This window comes from Macrobrachium rosenbergii, chromosome 30, assembly GCF_040412425.1.
Source record: "Macrobrachium rosenbergii isolate ZJJX-2024 chromosome 30, ASM4041242v1, whole genome shotgun sequence".
Classification (NCBI taxonomy): Eukaryota; Metazoa; Arthropoda; class Malacostraca; order Decapoda; family Palaemonidae; genus Macrobrachium; species Macrobrachium rosenbergii.
Genome location: NC_089770.1, coordinates 13,903,501 through 13,916,477, shown reverse-complemented (window position 1 = coordinate 13,916,477; position 12,977 = coordinate 13,903,501). Strand labels below are relative to the sequence as shown.

Here is a 12,977-nt window from a genome sequence, read left to right as displayed (position 1 = left end):
TGCTCGAGGTTTTTATTTCATTGTTGGGAAGTTTTAAGTCCGAGGTTACTTTTCGAACTTGTAGAATTCCTTCTCGAGTCTCCTCAATTGATTGAGAGAGAGAGAGAGAGAGAGAGAGAGAGAGAGAGAGAGAGAGAGAGCCTAATTCGGCCAGCGTTCAAGTGCGTGTGCAGATGGCTTCATTAGCGTTTATGAGACCCTGAATTCGCCACGATCCTACGGTCATCAGGGATTTCGTAGGTAACCGTCAATTCGTGCAATTACCGTTCTCCCAATACAACTCTTTCCCAGCACAACGAGAGAGAGAGAGCGAGAGAAAGAGAGAGAGCGAGAGAGAGACAGAGAGAGACAGAGTAGCTATCATCATTCAGAGGAAAACAGCCAATTCTGTAAACCACCCACACCCCAATAAGAAAAGGGAAGGGGATAGTCGAGGTTTAGGGGTGGGGAGGCGATGCCACTGGTACGCCCCCAGGAGTGACTTCACCAAATTGGGCCTGTAAGGAGATAAGTACATCCAGCAGTGACTTATTTTGGGTGGAAAATAATCTTCCTTTATATATTTTATATTATATATATATATATATATATATATATATATATATATATATATATATATATATATATATATATATATACATATACATATATATATATATATATATATATATATATATATATATATATATAATAATGCATATACATATATAGATAGACAGATATAGATATATACTTGATTGCAGTTTTTCGTCATGGCTATGAAGAGGTTGTTGGACGAGTTGTGTTAAGATTAATCTGGGCGTGTTCGACTCTTTCAGTATTGTAAAATTTTATATTTTATCTGTGATATATATTACGCCAACAAATTACCCCATGTTGCCCGCGGTGTTTACAGACACGTATATTATTATTATAACTAGAATTATACAGCCATGTTCATATTAATTGGATTTCTTGCTAATGAAACACCAAAGTAACAGTGAGAGAGAGAGAGAGAGAGAGAGAGAGATTCACAAAGCGATTATTTTGACACGTTATTGGATTTACTTTACAGATGTAATTCGCAATGTAATTTTGATTATATTTTTTTCTCATTATTAATGTGATCATTTATTTAATATTCATAAGTTGTTAATTAGCTCTCTCTCTCTCTCTCTCTCTCTCTCTCTCTCTCTCTCTCTCTCTCTCTCTCTCTCTCTCTCTACAACTTTTCTTCAGGCGGCTTCATAGCTGAGCCCAGGGTTTATCTCCTTTGATTGCTTTCTCAAGTTTTTATTGTCCTCTCTTGTATCTATCTATCTATCTATCTATCTATCTATCTATCTATCTATTTTTTAATTTCTGTAAACGTTTCGTTTAACTTCTAGCGTTCTCTTGAGCGCTTGCATCCATTCGTAGGCGGTCAATGCATTTTAAAGCAAGGGACATGAAGGTTGAATATTCAAACATTGCGTTTTATTTTCTTGGGGGTTTGGGGGGATGAGGATGGATTTGGGTCTGGTGTGGAGGGGTTGGGGGCAGGGGATTGGGGAGGGGTGTGTTTTGGTATTTCTCTGTCTTTGTCCGCACCTTTTATCATTGTTTTGTGTCGTGTTTTTTGTTTGTTTCTTTGTTTCAATTGAAAGAGGATTGAAAATAAACAATTTCGTTGACATCTTTTTTTTTACTTTTTGGTGTTAATATTATAATTTTATTAGAGTAATTCTTTCTTAGGGGTGTATGTGTATATATATGTATATATATACATATGCATTATATATATACATATATGTATATATATAAATATATATATATACACATATACATGTGTATATATACATCTATATATACACATACACCCTAAGAAAGAATTACTACAGAATTATAGTATTATACCAAAAAAGTAAAAAAACCTAGATTTTATAATGAAATCGTTTATATATATATATATATATATATAAAAAAACCAGATATATATATATATATATATATATATATATATATATATATATATATATATATATACACATAGTATATATATATATATATACAAACATATGAATATATATACATATATATACACATATATACATATATACATACATACATACATACATACATACATACATACCCAAAACTATCTTAACCAAAATATGCCCAAGTACCCTGACGCCTTCCCTCTTATCTATGCTTCCAGTTCTGCACTCACCCAGAGACGTCTGACAAAGAGAATTTCCCGACGTTCGCCCGAACTAGGCCCCCAGACACCCAGATCAGCAAGTCCGTCACGTCTATACTGAAGACATTCAACTGGAGGAAGGTACGTCAATTGAAACTCTCTTGTTCTGTAGATAATTCACACTATGTAAATCAACAGTCTCCTATGCTCAAGAGAAATGCATTGCAATGCATTACTGCCCTAAAACAATTCTTGTTGTATTTTAAATTTATTTATATTTTTATCTGTTTATTTAATAAATTATTAATGTTTTTGTTATTTTCTAGTAACTCATCTCTTCTTTCTGCATTTCCTATTATTTTTTGTAACTTTCTAATGAAGACCATATTCTCTAGAAGCTTGGGTTTCAAGTCAGTGGCCCCTTGTAGGTTTCTTCCATATGTAAAGGTTTCACCTTGTATTTTAATATATTTATGTTATTACCTACTTATTTTTTAATTTATTAATTTTTCTTTTCTTTTTTTGTCTGATAACTGATCTCTTCTTTCTGTATTTCCTGTCATCTTCTGTAACTTCTTTCAAATGATCACCATATTCTTTGGATGCTCTAATTTAAAGTCAGTGGCCCCTGTGGGTTTGTTCCATATGAATGGGGGTTTATCTTCTGAATAATAATAATAATAATAATAATAATATTTTTTTATTATTATTAATATTTTTATTATTATACAAAAATCGAATGCTACTACTATTGCTTTTATTGTTTTATTATTATTATTAGTAACCTTATATTAATATAAAAACAGCACAAAAACACTATCATTAGACCAAGCACACGAGAGCCGAGAGCGAAAGCGGATAGAGAGCACGAAAGAAAGTACAAAAAGAAAGTGCGAAGCGACAAAGAATGCCCTCAAGAAGATGGTCAAGATCACCCGAGAGAGAGAGAGAGAGAGAGAGAGAGAGAGAGAGAGAGAGAGAGAGAGAGAGAGAGAAAAGGAGGGTAAGGAAACGCCAACTGAAGCATCTCTTTGAGGTTGAACGGGCCAAGGTGTCAAGGGAAATCATCCGTGGAGAGAGAGAGAGAGAGAGAGAGAGAGAGAGAGAGAGAATTTTCAACAGTGACATGACTCTGTAATCCCTTCCTCCCCTCTCCCACCCCCACCCCCAAAAATTAGAAAAGTTTATGATAAAGGTGGAACAAAATTCACTCCCCTGGTCCAATTTTTGTTAGTGGTTATCGCCCCCCCGCCCCCGGTCCCCATACAAAGGGAAGGTAAGGGAAGCCATACAAAGAAACTTGATTCTGTCTTGTATTTTTCCCTCTGCCTCGTCTCTTATTATTATTATTATTATTATTATTATTATTATTATTATTATTATTATTATTATTATTATTATTACAGGTTTAGTTCTAACATACTTTTTGATATCTGCATAAACTATCTAATTATCATTATATATAATTCTTAATATCATCACAAACTATCTAATTATCATTATATATATTATTATCATCAACCAACTAATTATTATTATTATTATTATTATTATTATTAGTTTCTTTTTAATAATACAAGTTGGTTTCTTTTAATAATAATAATAATAATAATAATAATAATAATAATAATAATAATCAGGTTTCATTAAAATCGGTGACCCGGTCACCAGAGGTGAATATAAAATTAACTTTGTGCAATAATATTAGTCGCCTGGCCTCATAATATTTTTGAACGGGAATATTCATGCTATTTAACAAGTGGATTTTCTTAGTATTTTTTCCAGTGGATACAATTAATACTTCATCGAATGGATAGTGTTGATATTTCTAGATTGCGTACTTCCAGTATTTTTAAAGTGGATACTTTTAATATTTGTCAACTGGATATTATTAATATTTTTCGAGAAGATAACCCTAAAATTTATCCAGTGGGAACTTATGATATTATTGAAGTTGATACTCTTAATATTTGTGTAGTGGTTTAATATTTATGTGGTGGATACTCTTAATATTTTTCCAGTGGGTGCTCTTAATATTTTTACAGTGGGTATTCCTAATATTTTTCCAGTGGGTACTCCTACTATTTTTCTAGTGGTTATTCTTAATATTTTCTAGTGGGCACTCTTAATATTATTCTAGTGGGTACTCTTAATATTTTTCCTGTGGTTACTCCTAATATTTTTATAGTGGGTATTCTTAATATTTTTCTAGTGGGTACTCTTAATATTTTTACAGTGGGTACTCTTAATATTTTTACAGTGGGTAATCCTAATATTTTTCTAATGGGTATTCTTAATATTTTTCTAGTGGGCACTCTTAATATTATTCTAGTGGGTACTCTTAATATTTTTACAGTGTGTACTCCTGATATTTTCTGTGTGTACTCTTAATATTTTTCCAGTGGGTGCTCTTAATATTTTTCTAGTGGGTACTCGTAACATTTTTTCAGTGGCTTACTCGTAATGTTTTTCCAGTGGGTACTCTTAATATTTTCTAGTGGGTACGCTTAATATTTTTCTAGTGGGTTCTCTTAATATTTCTCCTGTGGGTACTCTTTAATATTATTCCAGTTGATACCCCAAATATTTTTCCAGAGGATACTCTCAGTAAAATTCCAGTAAAAAACTTTTAACATTTCCAATTGAAACTGAGAATTTGAGATCATATTGATAATATTTATCTAGTGGATACTCTCAATACTTTCCCAGTGGGTACCATTAATTAACTTCCATTGGTTGCTGGGAATATTTTAAAAATTATTTTGCAAAGGTGTATACGGAAGAAATATTAAAATGCCAAAACATTAATTCTATGAATATTTTCTTGTTCTTCATATACAGGTAATATTTAGATTAAGTAAAACTAATTAACAACCTGTTACATAAAACAAGCAACTTTAAGCAAAAGATAAAGATAGAATGCAGAGGCCATAATTAAACGTGAAATTGAAATGTCAGACTGAAATGTCAAAGCTGTTTGTGTTAATGAAGCTCGTTATAATTCAGCGTGAGGATGGTTATTTTTCAGCGTGATAAATAATTATTTTTCGGCGTGATAAATAATTATTTTTCAGCGTGATGAATAATTATTTTTCAGCGTGATAATGATTATTTTTAGCGTGATAATTATTATTTTTCAGCGTGATAATGATTATTTGTCGGCGTGATAATTATTTTTCAGCGTGATAATTAATTTTCAGTGTGATAATAATTATCAGTTTGATGATAACTATTATTCTGTGTGATCATTTTTTTTAAGCGTGATAGTTATTTTTCAGCGTGATAATGATTACTTGTCGGCGTGACAATTATTTTTCAGCGTGATCATTGATTTTCAATGTGATAATAATTATTAGTTTGATGATAATTATTATTCAGTGTGATAATTTTTTATTTTTTTAGCATGATAATTATTATTTTTCAGTGTTATGATGATTTTTTATCATGATTATTAAAATTATTTTTCAGCGTGTTGATAATTATTTTTCAATGTGATAATTGGTTTTCAGCATGATAACAATGGTTTATCAGTGTGATAATTATTTTTAGCGTGATAATTTTTATTTTTCATTTGATAGTAATTCATTTTTAGCTTGATAATTATTATTTTTCGATATAAATCATTATTTTTGTGTGATAGCAGCATATAATGATTATTTTTCATTGATAGTATTTTTCAGCATAATTATTTTCAGTGCGCAATTGAGAATTGACCGTTGAAAAGATAAGAATTTTTGTTTTATTTTATTTTATTTTATTTTATTTATTTATTTATTTGTTTTTTTTTTCGACGTCTAACAAGGGATAATTATTTGGTGTCTTTTTCACCAGCATAATAATTATTTTCAGTGCGCTTTGAATTGAGAATTGAAAGCCGTTGAAAAGACGAGTGAATAAAATTTTGTTTTATTTTATTTTATTTTATTTTATTTACTTATTTTTTTTTTTTTTTTCGACGTCTAACAAGGCGGGCCAGTTTCCGAGGATTTGGGGTGGGGTTGGTGTCTTCGTGTTCTCGTCCACCACATTTGTTTATCTGCCAGGTATGAGGGGATGGAACCCTTTAGTTTGAAATGATGTCGTGAAGTTAAATAAAAAGGAAGAAAAAGCAAGTTTTATTGTACTTAAAACAGGGAAAAACACATTTTAATAAACCAAATTTTATTGGATCCAAAGTAATATCAAAACAAAACTAATTTTATTAGACATGAAAAAGAAAGACAAATTTTATTGGGCAAAAAAAGAAAAACTAGAATAATTTTATTAGACAAAAAAAGGGGAAACCAAATTTTTATTGGACTAAAAACACAAAACTGATTTTATTAGATCAAAAACTATTTTTTACGACTAAAATGGGAAAAGAAAATATAAATGAAAAAATAAAAGGAAAAATTTAAATGTTGTTACATGCAGAATATTTTATTGGACGCAAGAAAGGAAAAACAATTTAATCGACCAAAAAAAAGAAATAAAAAATTCAGTTCTGTTGAAAAAAAAAATTAGTAAAAAAAATGTTATTGGACGCTGAACAGTAAAATAAATAAATTTTATTTGGCGCAAAAAGAGAATTGTTTTCATGCATATATGATCAAGAATAAATAAAAATAATGCAAAGCAGTTTGGCATAGTGCTTTGAAGTACCACTGCACCTGATTGACCGATTGATTTGGTGTGAAAATGGCCTTACAAAGTCATGAGGCTGATCACCAATCAGCGTAGTATAAAATATTCATAAAAAAGCAAAATCCCCCAGAGAAAATGAGCTGTTTAAAAGAGCTGTTTAAAAGCGGGATGTTTAATACGATGCCAATAACCCGTCGGGAAGAGCCGTCGATGTTTTTCGGATAAAAATCTCTTCGCACTGGACGGGGAAATATCGAAGACTTTTTAATGGAATTGTTTTTACCTCGGTTAAAGGGAAGTTTTAAGGCCTTCACCAACCTTTTCACTCTCTCAAGGAATGTAAATACTGAGACTTTCCCCGCATTTTCTTTTTATCGGTGAATGGTAAGGGTTGGATTTTATTTATCTTCCCTCTTAATTCCCGGAAAATATTGGAACGTTTCAAATCCTTTTCTTGAATTAAAGGAAAGTCTTGTAAAATTTTATCTCAATTAAATTTCAAGGTTTGTTTGATTTCAAAAATTTCACTGTCTGCTGAAAATAAATGATAAGTTTCAAGTTCTTGTTGCAATTAAGGGAAAATATTGAAACTTTTCAAAGCCCTTTTTGTTCTCAGATGAAGGAAAAATAGTAAAACCGTATTTTGAGAATGAAACTCAGTAGTGAAACGGACCATTGAGAATGCAACCCAGCAGAGAAACCGAATGTTGAGAATGAAACTCGGTAGTGAAACGAAACGTTGAGAATGCAACCCACCAGTGAACTGAATGCTGAAAACGAAATTCGGTAATGAAATTGAATGTTGAGAGTTAAATCTATAAGTGAAACCCAGTTGTGAAACCGAATGTCGAGAATGAAACTCAGCAGCGAAATCGAATATTGAGAATGAAACAGTACTGAAACTCAGATGCTGAGAATGAAACAGTACTGGAACTCAGTGAAACGGAAAGCTAAGAATGAAACTCGTCAGTGAAACCGAATGCTGAGAATGAAACCCAGAAGTGAAACCGAATGTTGAAAATGAAACACAGTACTGAAACTCAGTAATGAAACCGACTGCTGAGAATGAAACAAGAATGAAACTCAGTAGAGTTCCCAAATGTTACGATCACCCTTTTGTGTGTGTCATCGGAGGGGGAAATTTTTAATTGGATAGGGAGGCTTTTGTTCGTTCAGCATGCCATTTTTTCTCTCGGCTGACAGTTCCAGTCCTAATAAAATCCCCTTTCGAACACGCACTCGTCCTGAGGGACATTCGTGTTAATTACGAAGGATTGTATTCATCAGGATTCAGAGATCATCTTGGTAGTTATTTGTAAGTTTTCTCGTATTTCAGTATCTTCATACATCTGATGTATATGAGGCCAACAGTGAATGTGGGAGTAGACAGTGCCTCTGTAAACAGTGCCATGAGTACTTGCTGCTGGTGTGCCTAGTTTAAATATTAAATGCATTCATTCCCAAGTATTCCACAGGTTCTCCTTTTCTGTCGAATATAACTGTCACATTTATGTATATTTTTCGTATTTATTTTTCTTATTTTTTTTGCCAGCTTTACATTTTCTTTTTGGTAGACGATCCTGTGACATTCTCTGTACTACAAAGTTATGAAATTATCTTTTATTCAAAAGGCTGGTCTGCTGATTCCTTTAGATTTAATTCCTAGTCTTTTTATTTTTTTATTATTTTCCCTCAGGTCTGGGATAGTTAAAGATAAGATATAACAAACTGAACCTCGTCAAATGCTTGACAGCCAACTTGACCGAAACTTGTCAATTTGTAATATTTTGAAAGCAATAATTTTTCCAGAGATTTCACTCAAACTTTTAGATACAGATACCTAGCTGATTCCTCACAAAGCAGTGAGTATCCTTTTTACTTTTATTAACTTTTATTTTTAAATGAAGTATAAGAAAAGGAACAAGTGGAGCTGAATAGCTTTCGAGAAACAAATAAAAACTTCTGAATGGGGACCTGTGAGAATATGGAACTCACTATGAGAACGATCTGATTTTTCTATATTCCTCTTGCAACGATCAGGTAACTGTAGCCAGTCTTATCTGATGGCTGCTCTGTGAAAGGATCACAGAACCCAGTGGAAAATTCGTATTCCCATTCGCATATCTTATATATATATATATATATATATATATATATATATATATATATATATATATATATATATATATATATATATATATATATGTATATGTATATATATACATATATTTATTATTTTTATCGATTTGTAAGACTGCAGTACAAGTAAACATTTCGAGTGAGGTAATGTACGGGAACGGTAAATCCTCGTCTTACAAAGTTAGAATTCTCTCTCTCTCTCTCTCTCTCTCTCTCTCTCTCTCTCTCTCTCTCTCTCTCTTAACCTTTCATGATTACCAGCCCTACGATTATATGGCTGATGTATTAATCTTTAACATGTAGGACAATAAATATTCTGCTCTCTCTCTCTCTCTCTCTCTCTCTCTCTCTCTCTCGCCTACGATTATATTATATGGTTGATGTATTGTTTAACATCTTCAGTGCTTCTCTCTCTCTCTCTCTCTCTCTCTCTCTCTCTCTCTCTCTCTCTCTCTCTCTCTCTCTCTCTTCTCCCCTAACCTTTCGTGATTAATATGTGATTTTTGTTTAACATACAGAACAACGAATTATATTCCCTTGATATTCTCTTCTCTTGCCAACCGTACGGTTATCATGGCTGATGTAATTTTGTTTAACTCTCAATCTCCCTCTCTCTCTCTCTCTCTCTCTCTCTCTCTCTCCTCTCTAACCTTTCGTGATTACCAACCGTTAACATACGATTATATGGGCTGATGTATTTTTGTTTAACATACAGAACAATCAGTGCTTATTCTCTCTCTCTCTCTCTCTCTCTCTCTCCCCTAACCTTTCGTGATTACCAACCGTACGATTATATGGCTGATGTATTTTTGTTTAACATACAGAACAATCAGTGCTTATTCTCTCTCTCTCTCTCTCTCTCTCTCTCTCTCTCTCTCTCTCCTCTCCTCTCTCTCTCTCCCAACCCTTAACCTTTCCGATTATATGGCTGATGTAATTTGTTTCAACTATAAGACAATCAGACCCCTCTAACCTTTATTCTCTCTCTCTCTCTCTCTCTCTCTCTCCCCCTAACCTTCGTGATTACCAACCGTACGATTATATGGCTGATGTATTTTTGTTTAACATACAGAACAATCAGTGCTTATTCTCTCTCTCTCTCTCTCTCTCTCTCTCTCTCTCTCTCTCTCTCTCTCTCTCTCTCTCTCTCTCTCTCTCCCCCTAACCTTTCGTGATTGCCAACCGTACGATTATATGGCTGATGTAATTTTGTTTAACATATAGGACAATCAGTGTTTATTCTCTCTCTCTCTCTCTCTCTCTCTCTCTCTCTCTCTCTCTCTCTCTCTCCACCCCTTAACCTTTCGTGATTGCCAACCGTACGATTATATGGCTGGTGTATTTTTGTTTAACATAGAGGACAATCAGTGTTTATTCTCTCTCTCTCTCTCTCTCTCTCTCTCTCTCTCTCTCTCTCTCTCTCTCTCTCTCCACACCATAGGCTGTGCCATTGGATGAAGCAACAGGCTTCAGTCTCTTCCAAAGATGATTAAAACGTTCTGTGTAGACGTCTTTGGCTGGCTATGGGATGGACTCGGTCCTCTCGTAACTTTCTTTTTCTTTATATTTAGAAAGGAGTGGCTTGGGAGCTGGGTCAAGATAATGTTTTCGGCCAGTAAAGGATGGTGACCCTTTTGTATATTAAATATCTGTCTTTATTGGACTAGTAAGGCTTGTATTTCATTCGGATCTGTCAAGTTATAAGCATAAGACAATATAGTTTTCAAGAGGTTACCATCGGATGTATTGCCACAGTTTTACAAACAGTTTTACAAATTCAAACCATATGCGCAACTTATTTATGTAATAATGTTCATAAGGGAAATATAATGTACAAGGTAATAATGAACATTTATTATTGATGTTTTTGTTATGAATTAAAAGCTCATTTATATTTATTTCACTGTATTTTACTCTGGGACTGTTTATTGTTATCACATAGTTTTTTATGGCAGTTCCTCTTGCTTTCAGAACTCAGAACTGACATTGTTATATATATATATATATATATATATATATATATATATATATATATATATATATATATATATATATATATATATATATATATATATATATATATATCCAAAGAGATTTTGATTGTTTAATTATATAAATATTGCTTAAGAAAATGGCCATCAAGGATTTATTTTTTGTCGTAGAACAGAGAGTATTCTGGTAGTGTTTTTTCCGAGCTGCTCATGACCGTAATAACTGTGACGTCACTGGATGGCATTAAATCAGTCAATCATACCTCTTCCACGGGTTTATAATACATATCAACTTTTGGAATCCATATCTTCCAAATTAAATTTTTCCGCAAATTTCTATTCGTAAGTTTTGGAAAGAATTGCGGCCCCACCATCGGGCGTACGAGTTAACTTCGCATGCAGCAGCGGGGGACTACAGCAGAATTTCTCTTCCCAAAGGCATTAATTATTGATAAAGTAAATATTTGTACGACTTGGCCAGAGATGGCGCTGCGGACTCCCCCTAAAGTCTACCTCGTGCACTGAGATCATCTAAAAAGTCCTGGTTGGTGGCTGTTTCCACGCCGTCCTTAAATACCTCCCGCGTCATTGTCCTTCACTCCACGCCATTCATGTATCATTCATGAATTATTATTGAAGAGGCACTTAAGAAAATGAGAGACACACAGAGAGAAAGAGGAAGAGAGAGAGAATTTGTGAATTCCTTTGCTCGCGCAATCAAAAGAACTCCCTCGCGCGCGTTTCTCAAATGCTTTACTTCTGTTTGTCTTGCTTGCCAGTTTTCGTAGCATTGCTGTGTCGAGCTTCACCTGTTTTTTTTTTTTTTTTAGGGTTTTCGGTGCTTATTTCTTTGCTTTTCGTTCATCGTTATAATAAGAAAGTATTCAGTTCAAGCGAGGGATTTTAGAAAATGTACTTTCGATTTATACCCAAGAATCGGTGGTTTTCTTTCATTCATGTAATCTCATTTATTCGCGAAAGTGAAATGGGGTTTATCCACCTTCATGTTTCCAACGTTGTAAGATGAAAAGGGGAAATCGCTTTCGTTCTTTTTAAACTGTCAAACTTTAGGATATGTGGAAAAACAGACTTCGTTTAATCTGATAATCTTGATTAAGCTGGAAGGAGGGATGAGTTTTATTCATTGGTAATGACAAATCTTAAGATGGAGATGAGATGAAAAATAAGTTTTTCCTTCCTTGTCGTAGTCTTTAACAAAGAACGAAAGACTGGTGTCTTTGGCGAGATATGAAAGACAAGAGTCTTTGTTGATTGTAATAAACCTGTTAATTGAAAGTAAAATTGTTTTACATTCATCTTTACGAAGCAGCTTGATTCAATTGAAAGTAAAATGAGTTTCTGGGAGGCGAAAAGAAACTTTTTGTTCGACATTGTTAATCTTAATTCATCACGCTGAGAGAAGAAGAACACCAGGCTTTGGTCTTCCATTTTTATCGAAATCGCTTTGGAAGAAAGAGAAGACTGTATTCATCATTTTGACCTAACCTGATTGAATGAAAGGAAGACGGTCATAGGTCATCTTTATGATCAAGCATGATTGAAATGAGAACAAAAATTTCCTCATTTTCATGATCAACTTTAGCAAAGGTGAAAGAAATGGGTTTTTTTTTTTTTTTACGAATGGCTTTTGTAAAGGACACTGTAATTTAAAATGTTTTCTGAGTCGTAGAATATTTGTTATTTTGGGCAAAGTGAAAACCAGTTAGTTAAACAAAATCCTCTTATTTGGCCCACGTCCTAAACTGCAAGAGTAGGACATAAACCGTGTTTCGTAATAGAAGAGGTTATAAGGGCCAAAGGAAATCTTAAGATGGAAACGAATTCCAAAGCATGATGGTGGTTGGATGGAAGTAGATATTTAACTAAGTAATAGAGAAGTTACTAAACTCCACAGAACACATTTAGAAGGAGGTAGATCTTGCTGAATGCATTAGAACTTCGACAATCTCTCTCTCTCTCTCTCTCTCTCTCTCTCTCTCTCTCTCTCTCTCTCTCTCTCTCTCTCAGTTGACTTTTTCAAACCATGCAGTGACCCATGACCCACT

At 33.3% G+C, this 12,977-nt stretch overlaps 1 protein-coding gene across 5 annotated transcripts in view; it reads left to right on the top strand.

Annotated features, from left to right (window-relative positions):
* The window catches only part of LOC136855058 (guanylate cyclase 32E-like), a 437,545-nt gene that overhangs the window by 288,291 nt on the left and 136,277 nt on the right, over window positions 1–12,977 (top strand). For all 5 annotated transcript variants that reach the window (XM_067131826.1, XM_067131825.1, XM_067131828.1 and 2 more), the window contains one exon: window positions 2,177–2,299. In XM_067131826.1, the coding sequence (XP_066987927.1) occupies window positions 2,177–2,299 (123 nt within the window). The remainder of the gene's footprint in view (window positions 1–2,176; window positions 2,300–12,977) is intronic.